Source organism: Melopsittacus undulatus, chromosome 5 (genome assembly GCF_012275295.1).
Source record: "Melopsittacus undulatus isolate bMelUnd1 chromosome 5, bMelUnd1.mat.Z, whole genome shotgun sequence".
NCBI classification, from domain to species: Eukaryota; Metazoa; Chordata; class Aves; order Psittaciformes; family Psittaculidae; genus Melopsittacus; species Melopsittacus undulatus.
In genome coordinates, this window is record NC_047531.1 from 2442062 (window position 1) to 2463268 (window position 21207).

The following is a 21207-nucleotide window of genomic DNA, read 5'->3' on the forward strand; positions in this document are numbered from 1 at the left end:
GGAGGGACTATTCATTATGGACTGTAGTGACAGGACAAGGAGTAATGGGTTAAAACTTAAACAAGAGAGGTTTATATTGGTTACAAGAAAGAAATTATTTCCATTAGGGTGGTGAGGCACTGGAATGAGTTGCCCAGGCAGGTTTTGAATGCTTCATCCCTGGCAGTGTTCAAGGCCAGGTTGGATGAAGCCTTGGGTGATATGGGTTAGTGTGAGGTGTCCCTGCCCATGTCAAGGGGGTTGGAACTGGATGATCATAAGGTCCTTTCCAACCCTAACTATTCTATGGTTCTAATCCCAAAGCATTTCTCCTGCCCAGAACAGATACTGGGATGCTGAGGCAGCTGTGTTATAAATGACAGAAAATCCCATTCAAAACGAACAGCTTCTAGAATAAATTACAAAGAAAAATAATATGAAATAAAAGTACTTCACAAGCTTTGCACAAAGTTAAATGCATCTACATTTAAACTCTTTAGCTCTTCCCCTACATGTCGATGTGTTGTAAGTGCACACTCGCACACACACATTATACAGTGCATTAACCATGTCTGTCGGTCAACATAAAACTTGTCAATGTGTTACAGGTTTTAGGCAGGATTGTAACACGAGTTATTTAAACATAAAGAACAATGACTATTAGCCGCACTGCGCATACAATCTTATTGCTATGTCTATGTGCATCTTATCACCTTCAATAGCTTCAATGCAAGCCTAAGAACTCAACTAACCTTCAGTGAAAGTCTGAAACATCTCTGAAATAGTGTCATTTTTGAGATGCACATGAACTGTCTGGATTTCACAGAACTGACTGCTAACACAGTAACGTTTGATTGCGTTTGGGCTTTGTGGGTTTATTGAGTACAGTTAAGGTTCTCAGAGAGGCACAGATTCATGCACAGACAATCCATCAGTTCTATTTTGAGAGTGTTGGGCTTGTGCAGGTGGGCTTGAATATTGGTCCTATGGTGAGCCATGGTCTTCAAAGGCTGGGGAAGTCCTGTATCTTAGTGGACTATCCACCGACACAGGATGAACACTATGGTCTTGAAAATCCATTGACTGAAAATGCTGATATACCTGGAAATCTTCCAAGTGGCCTTTGTTAACATCTTGGCTCCAGGGCTGCCTGTAGGGTTCATGTCTGTAAATATAAGCAGCATCTGGCCACTTTCTATCTTCTGGGAAATAATCCACTGGAGGGGTTATGAATTTGACCCCTGGGGGGGATCTCGAGTTGCTGGTATAAGCATCAACAGGGGCTACTTCTGTCTGCCCAGGGGTTGTCGGAAGAGGATTTTGGCGACTGGCAGGATAGGAATTCATTGGTAGTTTATCTGGAGAATAATCTACTGAAATAAAAGAACCATATGGCCTCCCAGAAGGGCTGCTTTGATTCCCATGATAATGTAGAGGAACAGAACTCACATTGCCTATACTGGAAATGTGTGTTCGAGAATTTCCATGGTAAGAAGGTGGATTCCTGTAACAGGGCAGTGGCTGTTCTGCATTCAGTCTATGAGGTGGTCCATCGGATTGCAAGGAGTATTTTGGAGATCTGGGTTGTGAAGTGAAGGTGTAATTGGGTATTTTTAATGGAGCCGGGTTTCTGTCAGCTTGCTTTCCTGGACTATTAGAATATGCTACATGCCTCAGGCTCTGGGGTTGAGCTCTCTCAAGCACCTCTTCAACAAGATTCTCATTCTCAGCTTCCAGAACGTTGTCATACTGAGACGCATTCGACCCTCGCTTACCTTCATCAGCAGCCAAACCCCTCGTCTTTTGCTTTACATTCAAAGGCTGTGTGTCTACAGGACTTGGTGGTGGGCCTGAAACCGACTGGTTTACTGGCCTGTCTTTCACTTCTGCAGAAAGTTTCATTGTCTTTTCAATTATTCTGATATCAGATGGCTTATTCCACTTAGGTACAAATTCCCTTCTAGTATTTGAAGCAGCATTAGAATTCTGATTAGCAGCTGCATTACTATATCGTCTTGAGTTTTCCTGCTGTGCTGGCTGAGGCTTTCTTCTGGTGTCTACCTCATTCTTAGACATACTACTTTGTGTCTCTATCAGTCGAGCCTTCTGCTGTTTTAAGGAAGGTTTCTTTTCCAGTGAATTCATTCTTTTCCAGTTATTTGGTGAACTTCCTGCTTCTTCTGTGGATAGTCTCCTTTCTGTCCTTGTTTGTGTACCAGTGCTGTTCTGTCCATTAAGCATTGGGGTAGAGTTAAGCATCAGAGGCTGAGGTCCCGATGGAATCTGCCCCATTGGCTTCTTTGGGAATTCATCTTCTTTACCTAAAATAAGAACAGCAATAGCATAAATTCACGTTTGTACAAAAGTCTCCTTTGATCTATTGGTCATGCAAGCAAAACCAGCTATGAACTCAATTACCTGGGCCTCTCTCTGGTCACCTTTCTGCTAAACACCTCAAAGGTTTTTCTGCATACTGACACTGAACAGAGGTTTTGTGTATGCTCTCATCTGAACCAGTTACTCTAGTCAGCCTTTCGACAGCTGATGCAAACTTGACAAGCTTTTGCTCATTCATGACACTGCTGCAAAAGATCGTTTTCCTAGATGACACTTTGGTTACAGCACCTACTATATATGTAACCCTCCCCACACTTCCTCCACTTTAAAAATCCTTCCCAGTATCCCTTTCCCAATCCATTGTCTCCAATTCATTCATCTTTCAATGTTCACCTCTGATAAGCTATACTATCAGCTCCTCAGGCACATGCACAAGCCTCCTCACAGACACCTTTGAACCTTCTCTCACTTCTTTTCTTGGGTTGGAGCTCCTCACTAACATCTGCACAGATAAGTCCTTGTTTCCCCTGGCCATACATTTCAACCTCAGTATTAAAAAGCCCAGTGTCACTGAAAGGCTCTATGCAGAATCACGTTGTTTTCAGTTCAGTTTTCCATCACTGGGTACATCATGATTCCAACTGAGGGCTCAATGGACAAGTTCTCCCAAGCATGACAACATCATTTAGAGAACTAGGATATGCACGGAAAGTTCTCCCAGACTGAAGCTCAGCACATTGCAATAGCCTATGGTAAGTAAACACCAGTTATGTGGGGACCCGGAATGATCCACATTGCCACTACAGAAAGAATAAAGATGTGTTTCACTGCTTGATGGTGTCATAGGACAATTTACATAGAGTTTTCCACTGCAATCTTTCTCCTCAGCAGTCAACGCCCTTCATATTCTCAGCCAAAGTTTTTTATCACATCCACTTACGTATGATTCATGTAATACACTACATTCCCATTATAAGCAGAAAAGGTCACATACTTCTCATTAAATGTATTAATCTAAATTTAATTTAATGTTCAGTGTTTCCTAAAAAAATATGAAAACTTTTAATGTCAGCATAACCAAACAAACTCTATTCACTCTGCATCTATTTAGTAAGCAAAAGCTCTGTTGTAAGGAGGAAAAGAGAAATGGGTACCCTTGCTCAAATGTTATGCAAAACAAATGATACAAAATAGCTGTTGGGAAAATAATTTGGTTTAATTCCTTTGTTTAATCATAAAGAGCACCTCAGTCTTTATAGTTATTCGTAATTAAGATTCTTTTTATGTGCTTATATGGGTCCACAGGAATGTATACATACAAATGTGTCTATCCCTGACACAAGTGCTGTGGTTAGAAGTGAGCTATGTCTGTTTTCGCAGTCAATATTATGAGTTCAATCTTTGGTGACTGGTTCACAATAGAGGTACACAGAGGAAAGTCAGCAGCCAAGGTCAGTGTTAGTTATTACAGCAGCATAACAAACTACCATTAGGGATCAGTTTCTGTATAAACTAAATGAAAACTTACAGTTTGTGCCAGCTAGGACATGGCAGGAGGACAGCAGAGAAGAATACAACGATGCCATGTGTCATGACAAGATAAATCAAATGTAAATCAGAAGTACTTAACAGTCTGGTCTTGCCAAACAATTAAACCAGCATTTTCTTGATTTTTCAAAGCCTTCACTGAAGGCCAAAGGTGATGTGGAACTTACCCTTATCTTTAGGAATATGTAACTTCAGAAACCTCATTTGACATATAACAAGCACAGCCTACCCAGGCTTGCTGTAGAAAAAAACCTCTGCTTTTGTTTTCCCCTCCTTATCCTTCGTTCAACTATTTAGATACGTAAGCCTATGCTCTGAAAGTACTCATTGTCTACCTTGCAATGACCTGGTAAAGGAAGACACTCATGCTGAGCCCTCTCCTCAATTACTTGTCCCCAAAGGGGAGATTCTACTTGTTATATGATCTTACAGGGTTATACACCTGGCACACTATACGGAGAACACCTACAGAAATAGTTGCAAGACAGTGCTGCAGGACACACGGTGGGAAAGGGCCTCAGCAGTGGGCTCCAATGAGCAGCTCTCACAATTACAAGTCTCATGGTCCATTCTCTTTCACTACAGGGCCCCCACTAATCACAAACCAGGCTAAAATGTGGAGCATGGATTTGTGAACCTCCACTTCTTCACAGCACACCACTGGAAGACCAAACGAGGGACAGAGGAACGAGCTGCATGGACACTTTAACTGCTCTGCAGTATACTGTGTGCTGCACCAGCCTCTTCAAGCTGTTCTTTATTCTATATGAACAGAAGTTCACTCTTGGAACTTGCTTCGGTTTGGCACAAGGCATCTGCTTGAGTCAATTCCATCTGCAACTTAAACACAGAGGCAGGCAAAGCTGAAGCTCGTCTTCTGAATAAAAGGGAATTTTGCCTGTAATAAATATTCCTGATACTGGGTTTATACACTACCATGCTTTCAATCTTACTAATTTTGAATGTTAGAATAGCATAAAGTCTGTATTAAGAAAGAATACCCAAAGAACATGCCAAGAACTTGTCATCTAAATCATACAGAACTCCTCTTTCTATGCTGCTAATCTATTTATAACCTACAGGTGATCCACAGTAGCTATGGGATAGCATGGAAAAAGGCTCAACATCTGGAACTTATTTAGTTTCTGTCCTTGTATGCAATAAATGTTCTGGAAAAATGATTTTTTCCATGCCTGAAATTAAACAATTACATATATGTATGTGTATATATATTAAATATATAAATAAAGACAAGCTCCTCCAGTAGCTGCAGTGTTTCCTAATTTGTACAAAGATGTTAAATGCATGAACAGATTTCTTTTCTTCCAGCTTTCAGTCCAAGAAATGCACACAGAGCAATACGAGACCCTTTGAAATAGACTCGACTGTTCAATACAGGTGGGGTTTCTGTGAGTTTTGGGGGTTTTAATTTCACATACTTAGGGTTCCTTAATTACCACTAAGCTCTAACAAAACCCAAGTGAGAATACTGAAGACATTTTTATTGAGTTCTAGCTAGGCTGCTTTGAAGATTACTTTCTGTCATCTTTCCTTCGCATTTCAGGGTAAAAGAACACTCTACAAGGAGGCATATGTGGGCTGCACTGTCTAGATGATGTATGCTGTAACATGAATTACAGCTGTAAAATGAGTACCAGAGAAATCTTACCATGGCTGTTGTGAAACTGCTAAACCTCGACATTAATTCATGTAGTGAGTAACAAGGAAAGTGTTCCAACACAGTAATTCGTTTAGAAGAAAATCTCTGCATTCTAACAGCATGAAACCCATGTTTAGAGGCTAGTAATACCAAAGCTTAGTGCTCTGAGGGAAAGCAAATATAGGGAACAATGAATATGTGTGGAAGGAGGGTCAGTGGGGAAAAGAAGAAATACAGCTTTAAATCTTAGCCACAGGGCTTCTACAGGAGTTGGTAGAACTTGACCCTCAGATAGAAACAAGTGACACAGCTTGTTGAATCATCCACATCTGCATGTGAAACTAAGAAAGGCCACATTGCTGGAGGTACTCAATTCAGTGAATCAAAGCTACAAAGCAGAGGCCTTGTTCTGGTTCAGAAATGCTTGAGCTCTCATCAGCTCCTGCCAGGAAAAGCATTGGAAGGAAAGGAGTTGTGTAAGGATCTATGAGCTGCAGCACAAAGACCCCCTACAAACTGGTTATCTTCTAAAGGAAAACCAGTTTGTTTCAAACTGCAGATTAGGTATTTAATTCTATTTAAGGATATATATACACACACATACACACATCCAGGGGAACTAAGAACAACTTTAAAAAATGTTAAGAACAAAGAAAACCTCCTGAAGGTTAAAAAACACCCAAAAGAAGACAATAACCACATTTATCATCATGCACATGAATACAATGAGACCCTCCTCACATGCAGAAAACTGCATGCGAACTATGTGTGAATGCTTCAAGCAGCAAGAAAACCAAGATGCTGCATGTTGGCAAGAAAGAAAAGAGCTCATAAAAGCAAAATGCTGAGGAAAAGAAACCATAATGGAAGAGCAAAGCAACCAAGTCACAACAAACATCTCAACCCTTAAGAGATGCACATACAGCTCACCAGAGAAGCATGCAAAAGCACCAATTCTTGTAAGCCGCATTATCTTCTATCTTCCAATTTTCCATTCCAAATCTGCCTAAAGCCTCACAAGCAGCTCTCAAACATCTTCTTTACTACTTCAACTAAACTCACTGTTCACACTCCTCAGAACTGAGCATGAAGTAATTTTATCTGGATGTTTTTAAGGACATCCAATTGAAGCAACAGCACAAACAGATATTCAAAGGCTGAGTTCATTCTGGACATACCTGTCTGACTGACGAACAGAGAAGCATTTGAGTGTTACAAGAAGTATTTCTGGGACAAGTGCTTTTCTGTATAATCAATGATGTTTACACACAAGGTTTAAAAGCATTTTAAAACTAGAAGTTGAGACTCACTTTGGCAATGAGCTTTACCACGACCAAATGGGCCTTTGGCTTCAGATTTTTCCCAGGCTGGGAAAGATGAGATGCAGAACACTTCTCTCACAGAATCACAGAATGGTCTGGGCTGGAAGGGACCTTAAAGCTCCTCCAGCTCCAACCCCTACCACGGACAGGGACCCCTTCCATTGGAGCAGCTGCTCCAAGCCCCTGTGTCCAACCTGGCCTTGAGCACTGCCAGGGATGGGGCAGCCACAGCTTCTCTGGGCACCCTGTGCCAGTTTCTACTCCTCCTCCTTCAACAAAACAGGTTCCTAAAGAGAGTTTAGTTGCTGCCTTTTCTCAAAGACAAACACAATAGCTTATCTCAGAATTTACAGAGGTGAGACTATAGGATTCTCTATCTTTCATTTAAAAGAAAGGTAGTGATTTATTTGGCTTGTATGCAGCACAGTATAAAATAGCAAACAACAAAGAAAATGGGGTGAAAAATGGGGGAGGAAGGAGAGAAATGGAAGTAGGAGGAGACAACTTAAGCAAAACAAGAACAATCAGGTTCTTGTTTGCTGCTGTAAACATGTTACCAGACAGGAAAAGGAGCAAAGCAAATATGAGCAGATCTGACTGTGCCCTAAATTCAAGTCATATTAAAGAAAGTTTTAGTCTACTGACTTCCTCCTGCTCTAACAAGTCTTGGTCACCACCCAGTGGAAGTCACTCTCAACTGCAAGACTTTTACACATAATTACTTCAGGAGGCACTAACAGCTTCATGCATTGAATAGCAGACATAATTGGAGTAAAGTGCTTTAAGTGTTCTCTCCGGTGAATAACAGTCTAGTCCTTAATTTCAGCACCAGAATACATGCACTTTGACTGCTCTAACGCAATTTTCAAGGATGGTAATGGTCATAAAAACAACTCTTCAAACGACTTCTTGATATTTTGTGTTTATTTTCCATCAGTGACATCCCATCTTACTTCTTCAGTTTACAAGTCCAAGAGAATATTAAAGAAATGTAAGTGCCTGCACTAGAAACTGAAGCTGCTGTCTGGAAGCCTGGCTCTGCTCCTCCTCCTTTGTAGGCCATCACTAAGGAGTTACTAACATGAAATCCTGCCTGACACCTTGAAGGTAGAACAAAATGCACTGTTTGCCTTCCTGCTGCTATGTCACTTCTGTAAGTGACAGTACAGAAAACTTACTTTATAAACATTGCCATGTAGATGAAAATAGAAACAGCAACAGATTTGGTCATCAACCAGAAGGGGCAGGATGCCGGCTGTGTATCTGTGAGCTGCCCTTGCAAATAAACTTGCTAAAATTAACCACTTTACATCCCTAATTCCACATTTCTTCCAGAAAATACTTTCGCGAAAAGTGAGTTTAAAATATGAACCAAGCCTAACAGAACTATCTGGATTTTATTTGCAAAAAGCACGCAAGTTTTTAACAGTAAAGATGCTTAAATGATGCAAAGCCAAATCTAAAACTGCTGAAAATAATATACTAATTGTATTAATTAATCTCATATATTAATTTCCTTCATCATATTGCAAAGTATTTGTACTACACAAGAAACAAGACAGAGAAAAAGGTTTAAGTTGATTAAAACGTGAGGTGCATTGTCTAAGATAGCTACTTGTGTGCTCTTCAAGCACAAGTGAAAACTCCAAAATTCCTCCAGAATATAACACAACGAGAACAGAGAGAGCATCAGAGACAGGAGAGTCAAAGTGACTCCAGGTTTCCTATTGTTTTGGCTGTCAAAAGGCACATTAAAAGCAGAGAACAGACGTTATTTAATAGATGAACAACCTACTATACAATTCTGCACTGTCACTGGTGAGTATTTGAAACAGACATTATTTGTATAAAAGATGGTGATGATAAATGTAATAAAATATACCTTTAAAGAGCAGACAAACACTTAAAATCTATGGCAAATACAAGATTCAAACTTCACTAGTTTGCCCTGAACACAGAAAAAGCTGGGAGAAATAGAACTGAGTCAGAGTTTAAACCTTGTGTTATCACACACACACAAATATAGTTAAGAGGATCACAAGGACAAGGGAAGGACCAGATTGCCCAATACTGCTTTAAATTTAAAGTACAAGACCTTTCTCTCTGATTTAAGGTCTTCTCAGCTGCTGTAAGGTCATACTAAACTTTCAGTCATTAAAAAAGTGTAACCCAAGACCCCTCTGCCATCCCTTTTCAGGGTACCTTACCCCAAAACGCAGGTAAGAAATTGCCTCAAGAACAGATCCAAGCCTTAGACAAATAAACTATTTTCAGACACATATTTTTGAGTAGAATATGAAACTTTCAGTAATAAGCACTTTTGTTTATTGAAGTCAGACACTATAAAAAATATGTATGAATATGTAAATATTGTTTATTAAGCACTGCATTATTTATGTAGTCCTAGAGGAATAACTTAAAGCAAAAGCTTGAAATTCTGTTTCTTGTGAGCATTTAAAGGATTTTGCTGCTGTTTTAAGTAACAGCCAAGGAAATAATCTGCATCAAGGAATTCTGGAGATCAATGGTAGATACCATGGAAAATTGCTTTCACTATGCTCTAGACATCATCCGTGAACTAAGGAAGATTGTCAGCTCCACATCAGATCTGGCTCCTTGAGAGAATGTAAACAGGAGTGACACAGATTTAGATGAGTGCTGTTCCAGAACCTGCTGTTGTGTGGACACCATTCCTAATGTTCCAGACAATCCAGAACATAGAATTTATCGTTTCTACTTAATTTGCTTGATGTGTCAGAGGACATATCATAGAATGGATTGGGTTGGAAGGGACCTTAAAGCTCATCCACCTCCAACCTCCTGCCATGGGCAGGGACCCCTTCCACTGGAGCAGCCGCTCCAAGCCCCTGTGTCCAACCTGGCCTTGAGCACTGCCAGGGATGGGGCAGCCACAGCTTCTCTGGGCACCCTGTGCCAGCGCCTCAGCACCCTCACATGGAAGAACATCCTCCTTAGATATAATCTAAACCCTGTCAGCTTAAAGCCATCCCCCTGTTAAAAAGTTCCTCTCCAGACTTAGTGTTGGCCCCTTTAGGTACTGGAAGACTGTCACAAGGTCTCACTGGAGCCTTCTCCAGGCTGAACAACCCAAACTCTCTCCATCTGTCTCCATAGCAGAGGTGCTCCAGCCCCTGAGCATCCTTGTTGTCTCCTCTGGACTCACTCAAGCAGATCCACAGTTTCTACCATAGGCTTGTCCCAGCCTGCCTCTCCCAGGGCCTGGTCACCAAGCAGCCTGCCCGTCAGAAGTGTGCTTGTCCATACTGTCTCCATAGGGTCACCGGAACAGGGATGCCTACGTTGGCTTTGGAGAACAGCACTTAAGGTACAACCTGAAGGTTGCAGTTGCTAAAAACAGGCTATCCTACACTACATTTCTATGACTAGAAATTACTACAAAGAGAAATGAAATTACATCACATGGTCTGCTTTATGCAAAATCACCCTGCTGTTGGGTAAAGAACTTCACCGACATCCAAAATTAGCATGATCCCCTTAACAACCATCTTCTGGCTGAGCATTTTAAGGGCTTTATCAGTGAGAAATTGTTCAACAAAGCCCCTTCCTTCCACTCGTCTCTGAAAGGAACAAGAAGCTCCTTCGTTCAGTGGGAGAAGCCAAGGAGGAAGCAAGCCAGAGAAAGCTACATCAGACATAAGCAGACATCCACTTGAAAGTCACACAAAACTTACTACCTCTTATAATATCCCACTGCAGCTCACCCTACTAGGGCAGGATATACAGCCTAACAAAGGATGACAGATGGAAAATTCCACTGAGTTTAATTAGCTCACTGCTATTCCTGGATGACCGATAATGATGCAGCTGTAAGATGGAGATATTTGATTTCTTTTTCCTAAGATGCATTTTTACTTTGGTTTTACTACTTAAAGGTGTAATTGTTGTTCCATGAAAAAAAACACCAAATAAGTACAAGATTGGAAGTAATGCTTTGATTTCAGCTGATAAAACTAAAATAAACACTGTTTTCTCAGGCTACAGTGGGTACTTACATGAACAGTCTGGTATTGCATCACTGCATGACATGATAGTTTCATAAGTTTTACATTAAATTAGAAGAATAACAGTAAAAGAGACTGAAGGTAGTAAAGACAGTAGAGTCAGACACATGCATTGGGTTTGCATGGCAAGGCTTTGGTAGCTGGAGAGCTACAGAGGTGGTTTCTGTGAGCAGCTGCTACTGGAAGCTTCCTCATCCAGCAGAGCCAATGCAAGCAGCTCTATGATGGACCAGCTTCTGAAGCAGCTCGAGCCCATCAGTGACAGTGGTAGAGCCCCTGGGATAACATATTTAAGATGGGGGGAAAAGTTCCTGTGCAGAAGGAACTGTAGGTGCAGGAAGGAGTGAGAACATGTGCAAGAGACAGCTCTGCAGACCCCAAGGCCAGTGAAGGAGGAGCAGGAGGAGGTGCTGCAGGCACCAGAGCAGAGGTTCCTCTGCAGTCCAGGGAGATGCACATTGGAGCAGATATCTCCCTGCAGCCTGGGGAGGATCCACAGCCAGAGCAGGGAGATGCCTGAAGGAGGCTGTGACCCTGTGGGAAGCCCGTGCTGGAGCAGGCTCCTGGCAGGACCTGTGGCCCCATGGAGAGAGGAACTGAGCCTGGAGCAGGTTTGCTGCAGGACTTGGGACCCCATGGGGGATCCACATTGGAGCAGTCTGATCCTGAAGGACTGCACTGCATGGAAGGGACCCACAATGAGCAGCTTGGGAAGAATGCAGCCCATGGGAAGGACTCATGATGGAGAAGATCATGGAGAACTGCCTCCTGTGGGAGGGACCCCACAATAGAGCAGGGGAAGAGTGTGAGAAATCCTCCCCTGAGGATGAAGGAGCAGCAGAGACATGGGATGAACTGACCACAACCCCCATTCCCACTGGAGGGCAAGAGGAAGAGAATTTGGGAGTGAAATTAAACCCAGGAAGAAGGAGGTGGGGGGAGAAGATTTTAAGATTTGCTTTTATTTCTCCTTATCCTAACTCTGCTTTGATTGATAATAAATTAAGCTGATTTCCCCAAGTCAAGTCTGTGACAGCGATTGCTCAGTGATCTCTCCCTGCCCCTATCCAGACCCACAGATCCTTCTCCCTCCCCTTTCAGCTGAGGAGGGGCCTGACAGAGTGGCTCTGGTGGGCACCTGGTGTCCAACCAGGGTTAACCACAACATGAGAGCAAACCAAATGTCCAGAGAATGCTGAGAACCTGTAGAAAAATACTATTGCCTGAAGACAGGGATTAGTAAAACCAAACGGAACATCAGAGTGGGAAAAGGAAAAAGTTACAAACCAAAGGCTTGTGAAATTCTTATGAGCAGCCTCACTCAACTGTACATAGCAGCAGACAAATCAGCTGGATTCCCAAGGATTAGGAGGAAGGCATTTTGTATTTACTTTGTGAAAGGTTAAGTAATGTTCCCCTTTACCCTGGCAAAAATATACCACACAAAGAGGATTTCCCAGGCTACTTTGAAATTAAAAAAGGAGAAAGCTCAATTCCTTATCCAGCACCAAAATACACTTTACTTTGGCTTCGCTTTTCCCATGTTAATATTAAACCTCCCTCATTCGTGTTGAAAAAATAAATTAGAAGGCATTTTATTGTCACTGATGTTGAGCTATCCAAGACAAAGAACTGGTTTAGTGTGAGGTGTTCCTGCCCATGGCAGGGGGTTGGAATTGGATGATCTTAAGGTCCTTTCCAACCCAAACTATTCTATGATTCTAACCAATATGGCTCCAACCAAAACCATCCTGTCAACTAGTCACATCAGAAGTTACACTAAGTGTACAAAGTCTGAAATCAAGTAACTTGCATTCCACTGCCAAACCATCTTGGCAAGACGACACATTCTCTACCCTTTGCCGCTGGTCTCCTCAAGACTCTTTGTGTCTCACACCTTCTCTAACTGCACTGCAAGCTGGACGGCTCTTATGCCACCTAAAACCTTCTTTAATCTTCTGAGGAAATCCAGAGTGTTTTCAAACAGAATTTAACCTGAAGGCATTTAGCACTGTCCCAAAAGAAAAGCCTTAAACCATCAATAAATTAGGAATAAACTTCCTCCCTTCAGTATTTTCTGCATCAAGAAAATTCCCAGTGCATTCTGTATTTTCCACAGAAACTCTCAACATGAGTTACATGTGTGGGATTTTCTAGGCTGGAAGATACATTTAACTCCATCACACAGCAAACTACAGAAGTCTTTCCCAACTCTTTGGCTATCACAGTTTTAAGTGGAAACTCCAAACATCTCACTGATAAAGTTTACTTTTCCACATCCAGGAAAAAATAGGCCTACCTACAAAGTTTTTGGGACAACCCCCTCAAACACAACCACAGAGGACTCTGTATTTCAAATTTAACAAAAAGCACTCCCATGATCTATTTTCCTTTAATATGATGGGGTGGATTTGATGCTAAAAGACAAAGTTGCTCTCTGATGTATCTGCTCACATCTCATGACCAAGCCTCAGCTGTGACATGATGTCTGACAAAGCACAAACCTGAAAGTAGAGCTGAAAAGAGCAACTGGCCCTGAAGAGTAAGTGAAGACTGAAACCCAGCTTGTGGAAGGAAGGATGGAGAGAAGGCAGGAGGTGAAGCTGCGATAGAAAGGGGAAGGCACTGAGCACACAGTAACTTGGAGAACTGCAGACTCATAGCAAATGCAGATGAGAAGGTTTAAGAGTGAGCACGCAAGAAGACAAGAGCAGGAACTAGACTTAGACCTAACTGCTGGTGAGAGAAAGTGTGCTGGAGACATGTTCCAGAAAGTGAAAATGAGGGCAAAACAGAGGGATATGAATCAAGAGAAATGGGAAAGCCTGGCAAGCAACCAAGAGGATAGGAAGCAAATGTGCAGAAAGTGTTTGGACCCCAGAGGGACAGATCTGCTGAAGAACCATATGAAACAGGCATCTGTTTGTGATGAGTAGTCCTGAAGCAGCCCCATATTGCATGCAATTTGAGCTCTACAGAAACAGGCAAATGAAATTCATTAATGAAAGCTTCAGGAACAAATTATCACAACAGTGCTATATAGACAACCTTTTTTCTGATACTTCTTAACTTCTGAAAGCCAGCCAAAGCAACTTAATAATTTCAAGGCAATTTTCTGCCATGTTTTTGGAAGTTTGTTTAAAATATATCCTTTCTCAAATGGTGTTTTACAATTAGCAAGGATAAAGAAGAAGGATCCTGAATAATCACAAGAAAAAATCTAATTAAAATTTGTGGAGGTAGGGATAGAAAAGAGAATCTTAACACAGGAAGAAAATACCCTACACACGTTTCATGAGGCACCAAGAAACCATCATCTCTGCTCTGCAACCTAAAAGCACAAAGCTGAGAAGACACAAAGAAAGGACTTCACTTAGACACCCAGAAGGTCTATCCCCTGCAAGCAACGAAAAGATGAACAGAAGAAAGTATTTGAGCTGAACTTTGTTCCATAACTAATCAAGCTATAAAACAGTCTGGATCCTCAGACAACGCTGCTGCTTCAAGTAAATTGAGACCTTAATATTTAATCTATTTTTATAAATCCAAGATAATATAATGACCAGAACATGGGATGTTTTAAAGCACTTGGCCATTAGTTTACAACCAGTAAACAAAACACTAGAAAGGAGCAAACTCATGAAATAAAGGGTGTTGATTTTAAACTGTAAAATAGTTTAGAGGCAAAAACCCCCAAAACTGATGCAGTGATGAAGAGGTAAATATTTTTAACACTGTGAATGAACACTTCAAGAATGGGCAATGTGCAAAGAGCTCTACATGTATCTAAATGTACATATGTACAAATTTCTTACCAGCTACAGGTAAATCCAGCTTTGCTCGTTTCAATTCTGACATAGAATTTTGGAGGTGGTCTATTACATAGTCATCTTCATAGAAGAAATTCTTGGCTAAAGTGCTCTGCAGAAATTCTGCAAGTTCTTCCATTTGTAACTTTATTAGCCGCTCTATACAAGAAGAAAATATTATACATTAAAATATGACCATTGGAAAATGTACTTAGAACGTCAGATGCTTTTGTTTTCAAAACAGAATGAAAAACACTTATGAACGAAGCAAACATCACAATTCTGCATCAGAAATCTATAAAACGCATTAAAAATTCATTTGCGAACATCAGAATTCTACATCAGAAATCTATAAAATGCATTAAAAATTCATTTGCAAATAACATGGAAATGTTTTTTACTTATCACTTTCTACTTCGGACAATGCTTTCCAAGAAGGGGCACCTTCAGAAAACTTAACTACAAGTCATCCTCCTTCAGCCTTCTTATGTCCAACAGCTTCAGTTACTTTTCAGCCTGCATCCTCAATTTACAAGACACGGCTGGAGATCTGTACAACATCCATCATCTCTCTCAATAAGGGCTTTGTAAAGCAGTAAAACATTTTAAAAACTGATATTTACGGTATCCTCACCCAGAACTGAATCAGCTTCCAATGGAATGATGATGGCACTTCACACTTCAGAACCATTGCTTCAGGCTCTCTAACAATTCAGGTACTTTTTGCTACTTCAATGAAATTCAGGTCATATTTTGAAAATCGTTTTACAGTTACCAGATTGTTTTTCTTTCCCTTTTTATACAGCACTAAGGCCATGTTTCCCACACAAACTTATATGGCTTGCAAGGCTGCAACTCCATAGCTGTGTAGCTTCCTTAAGCACATGTACACTATCACAAGTTCTAGAATGAACAATTCCTATACATGAGCCATAAAAATTGTTTCTGCACTGTAATAAAAATGCTCCTAACATGTATTCCACAGTGACAGTTTGACTGGACAGCTGTACTATCAATCGTAAAATGGTTTGGGTTGGAAGGGACCTTAAAGCTCCTCCAGCTCCAATCCCCTGCCACAGGCAGGGACCCCTTCCACTGCAGCAGCTGCTCCAAGCCCCTGTGTCCAACCTGGCCTTGAACACTGCCAGGGATGGGGCAGCCACAGCTTCTCTGGGCACCCTGTGCCAGCGCCTCAGCACCCTCACAGGGAACAGCTTCTGCCTAAGAGCTCAGCTCAGTCTCCCCTCTCTTGGGCAGGTTAAAACCATTCCTCTTGTCCTATCCCTAAAGGCCGTTGTCCAAAGCCCCTCTCCAGATTTCTCATTGGCCCCTTCAGGCACTGGAGATGCTCTAAGGTCTTCCTGGAGCCTTCTCTTCTCCAGGGTGAGCAAGCCCAGCTCTCAGTCTGTTTCCATAGCAGAGGTGCTCCAGCCCTCTAATGATCTTCACAGCCTCCTCTGGATTTGCTCAGCAGGTCCATATCCTTCTTGTGTTTTAAGGGTAGACAAGAGCCTGGATAACAGATCAGAATCCATCTTCTGCCAACTTCTCCCCAGTCCTCTAATCTCTTTTGACATAAAACACTCTCAGTGTTCTGATGATGGAGGAAGTTGCTCTGTACTTGCTAACCAAGCAAACTTGTACTTGGACGTTTTCCTCAGGTCTTCCCATAAAAAGACTTCTGAATAAAAAATATTTTGAAGTAGATGTCTATTTGCAAATGAAGAGGAGAAACCAAAATGCAAAGCCTAAAAATTGTTGGTACACATTTAGTGAAGTATGATAAGCTAAAAAGTAACACATTTCATTTTTCAAACCCATTTATGAACAAACTAATGTTTGTTCATCACATTTGTTCACAGCCCAGTGAGACAGTGAGGTAGTATCACCCCAGTTCAAAGAGGGTAAATGAGCAAGCAAATTAAGACACCAATTCTGCAGGCTCCATGCAGACCTGTGAATTCACATAAAGGACTTCACTAGGAAAGCCAAAGTCCCAGAGTAAGACTGTTCCAAACTCCAACTACAAGGTATCATCCTGGGAAATGCTCGGTGTTATGAGACAGTAACTCATGTTCAAAAGCTTTCTGGATCCTCTGGAACCAGGCACAGACAATCCTCCTGTTCAAAATCTCAAATTTCACTTTATCCAAAGGCAAGGGATAGCAGAGGCTGCCCAGACAGGCTATAGAAATTCTGATTTTAAATTATATTCTTGGACAATAGTACAGAGACACACACACACTGGTGGTTCCCCATTGCTAAGCTGTTTGCTGATAGAGATTCAGGTATTTAGTGGCACACCCTGCATTTTTTATGTGCTTTTCTGATTAGCTGAAATCCTGGAGGAGCTAAAAGGCATTTCCAAATCATGGAACTACACCATTTTCCCCCTCATTGTTCAATCAGCAATACAACTCACCTCATGTCAATGTTTAAATAACTTTCTTACTATAAAAGATATTTTTCTTTGGCAATCACATTGTGTTTGGTCTGGCTTGGATGAAGTTCATTTTCCCCATAGCAGTTGTCACAGTGCTGTGCTTTGCACTGGTAGCTGGAAAGGTGCTGATAACACACCAGTGATTTGACTACTGCTGAGCAGTGCTGCCACAGCAGCAAGGCTTCTTTCCACCATTCCCCATCACCAGCAGGCTAAGGATGGGCAAGATCCTGGGAGGGCACACAGCCAGGACAGCTGGCCCCAGCTGATCCAAGGCATATTCCATACCATATGACGTCTGCTCAGGAATAAAAGTTTAGAGGATGGAGGAGGAGAAAGAGGAGCATTTGTTATGATGTCTGTCTTCTGGAAGAAATACTACACCTATTGAAGCCCTACTTCCTGGGAAATGGCTGGATATCACCTACTGATGTGAAATAGAGAATAAATCTTTTCCTTTGCTTCCATGCATGGCTTTTGCTTTATTAAACTTCCTTTATTTTGACAAACAAGGTTTTTACCTATCTTATTTTCTCCCTCCTCCATCCAGCACACTATGGGATTGATAGAGCAGCTTGATGGGCACCTGGCACCTACCCAGGGTCAAGCCACCTCACACACACACATTAATAGAGCAAAGACTGAGACTTTTTGAGCATAAGGAATGAGAACTGCCTGTCAGACACAGTATAAGGCTAATGGGAAACCAAGATTTTTGCACAAGGTCAAGGTGCACAAAATGACTTCAAAACCAGCTGAGTCTCTGTTTGGCATTCATATGTTTGAGAGATGTCTTACTTTTGTGTAGTTTCAGAATCGTGTAAGACATAGCAGTGAGAATCCGTTCTCCTTCAAGTAGGTAGATATCCCATACCCTGAGGCTTAACGTAAAGGGAGTCTGAAATGACAGAATCAGGCAACACTGTTAAAACTGTCTATCCAAGTCACCATTAAAAACAGAAACAGAACACAAAAAGCACACTCACATGACCAAGGAAACAGTGCAAAAACCATTTTGTTGTGTAAAAACCAGTGGATATATCTTGGGAGTCCTGTAAAAAATGCAAAAGTTTAAAATCCAAGTAATTCCAGTACTGTTTTACACTGTCCATGAAAAAACAACTTTCACCTTGAAGCCAATGCACTCAGTATTCACCATAAAGAGTTAATTTAACTACATGAAACACCATTACATCAATCTAACAAACATCATTTCTGTCTTTTATAGTTTTCCTCAGCAGCGTCACCACCTGAAGTAACATGCATCTGGAGATGCAGGGGTATTAACACATCTTAGTCTTCCACTTATTTTTTGGGGACAGAAGTAGCAGAGAATTAAATCCCCTCTGATGAAATTACATCAATCTGTCACAACCAAAGCTCAGGCACTGCATCCATTTAGTCTTTCTCTGTAGTAAGGTTGCAATTCATGCTGAAGGTAGAAGAGACTTTGTCACAAGGATACCTATCTACTAGAAAGCAGCTTAAAACAGTTGAATTCTTCAAACACAAGACCTAAAACTAGCACTTAGGTTGATGAGGTATTTCATTTCTTAATTAAGGGGCCTCATTTCCCTAGAGCATCTGGTATGCCACCCCTTAAAGGGTGGCTAAAGCTTCTTGGCACTACCATAGAGCTCTTCAAAGTTCTTTGAGGGAGAACTCAAAGATGAAAAGTTTAAGTAAAAGCCAAAAAGTTAAGAAATTCTGAACTTGAACTATGGGATAAGACCCTATTTTCTGCTTGCCACATTCAGCCTTTCCTAAAATTTAAAGTACACAAACACGGAATGAGCAATGGACCAAATCCCTCTGGTTCATCTGCAGGCTTTACTTTCATCTTTCAGTGAGGTAGAATGGGTTCATCTAAGAGATACATTCACAGTCAGGAATGAGGAAAAAGAATTCTTGGTATAATTGAAATAATCCTTATGACATTTTCATTTTGGGAGTCTTTATAAAAAGCAGACAGAGCAAAAACCACCTTATTCTGAGATCTTTCTAACCTGTAAGAATGGTCATCAGCCTACTGAATGTAAGAATGGCCATCAGCCTACTGAAAGATAGATATAATGGTCCATACCTCTCCCTCATAAAAACCCTGATTGCTATTAAATTCAATGCCACTAAACCAATTCACACAAAAATAGAAACAAGTTCTGATTTAAACCTGAGAACAAATTCATGTAATAAATATAAAGAGAGAGAGTGAATGTTTTCTGTTTTCTGGATCCCTCTATACAAGTGGCCAAGAACTCCCTCAGAGGGAGCAATCAAAGCCTTTTATTTAAATGAGCTTTTCCAGTTGCTAAATCAATTCCCTACCCTTTTCTGAAACTGTCTCTACCATCCAATCCATTTGTGGTGGGGGGACATGAGGGATGGGGACAGATGGCAGAATAAAATAGTTCTTGATTATTAAATGTAGTAATAAGAGGTATACAAGCAATATACAAAATCCAGTGATGTGCTACCTCAGGCTGTAGCACCTCAATCATGTATAATTATTCTGAGGTTTAGAAAGGGCCTTTTGCCATTTCCTGTTAAACCACTCAATCTTCTTGGGATTATTCTAGACTTTGTTCCTGAAATGTGATAACCTCAAAAATGAGAGTAAGACTGTAGGTCTAAACAAGAATCATCATGTTGTGACTGTACTGTAAAAACTAAGTCCAGAGCTTACAGAGTCAAGGTTGTAAAAGAACTTGTCTTGGGATTTTCCTTTTTTTATGTTTTATCAATATGATAAGAGCACCTTCCATGACTAATTTTGAGTCAACCTTTTAACAGAGGAGTGGGTTGGGTTTCTTTTCCTAACCAGATCTGCCTAATTCCATGTTATAAACAGATCTTAGAGCACGTTGGTAAAAAAAGACATTAAGTTCTACTTTATAACACAACTGGCACACATTAGATGCAATTCATCATTGCCAGGGTGCTAGTCTGATCTCACATTGACTTATTTTTGTAAGGCGATAAATGCACCAAACAGAAAATAGTACTGTCCTGAGAAGATAGCAGGCACTCTTCAAAGATGTTGCTGCAACTGAGCATCTCTTACACTACCTTTTAAGACTTGAATATGGATTCTAACAGAACCAATGTGATTGTAAAAGCAAATTCCTGACTACTGGAACAGCATTTTTCCCCCATCAGAAAAAGAACATGGAATAAATACAGCCAATGTTAGCAACACAGAGAGTATTACTTCCTATTTAAGAGCATTACAAGAGATAACACAACATTTAGCTGCATGAAAATCCTACTGTGTGCGCAAATATTAAAACTCTCTTATAAAGGTTCTTTTTTTAAACAGATTAAAACTTGTTGGTTGCAAAATCACCTCTGTCCAGAGATGAGCCAGAGAGCTCTACATACAATAAACTCTTGCTTCAACGTTTTAACATCAGCTTGCTATCCAGCAATTTGCATAAAGCCATGTAGAAGGACAGCATATTTTCAGAGGTGAAAAGCAAGATGGATACCCAGTTTAATTACTCTTAGGATTAACTCTGTCAAGGTACACCATAACTGGGTCTGTAATGAAAACAACAGCACTTCTGCCCCTTCTTGTTTTGCATGTTTTTTTCTGAGGTTTGAGGTAACCTTAACCTGGTGAGTTAACCTGAAGTGAAACAAGGCAGCAAGCTGTACATAGGAATTGCTTTTATTGTGCTGTAAATACTTACCAAATGCTCCTTAAGTTTGGTCAGAAATTTTGTCAGTACTTTGTCGTGATGCTCCTGATACCTCAACAGTTTTGGAAAACCAGGAATAAAAAAACCTAAGAAAAGAAGTTGACCGTGTAACAGGTGTATGCACTATAAAAATGATATTACAAATGTATTAAGAGCCCTGAGAACATCATTCTTCTATGAGGCCACTGAATCTGAACAGATATTCAGCACAATACTATGAAGTCCTCATATGGACATGCACATACTCTTGCCTCAGTGACTACAGCAAAATACCAATGCATTCCCTTAGTGACTACGATTAGATTAATGATGCTTGATGACAGCAGATCCACCGGTCCTATGTTAGTCTACCCATCATAAGACCCAGG

At 40.9% G+C, this 21207-nt stretch overlaps 1 protein-coding gene across 3 annotated transcripts in view; it reads right to left on the minus strand.

Annotated features, from left to right (window-relative positions):
- Positions 1–202: 202 nt before the first annotated feature.
- The window catches only part of USP6NL (USP6 N-terminal like), a 117910-nt gene continuing 96905 nt past the window's right edge, over positions 203–21207 (minus strand). For all 3 annotated transcript variants that reach the window (XM_034063389.1, XM_034063390.1, XM_034063388.1), the window contains 5 exons: positions 20831–20925; positions 18128–18193; positions 17940–18039; positions 14705–14857; positions 203–2300 (listed from right to left, as the gene is read on the minus strand). In XM_034063389.1, coding sequence (XP_033919280.1) covers positions 964–2300; positions 14705–14857; positions 17940–18039; positions 18128–18193; positions 20831–20925 — 1751 coding nt within the window. In that variant the 3' untranslated portion in view covers positions 203–963. The remainder of the gene's footprint in view (positions 2301–14704; positions 14858–17939; positions 18040–18127; positions 18194–20830; positions 20926–21207) is intronic.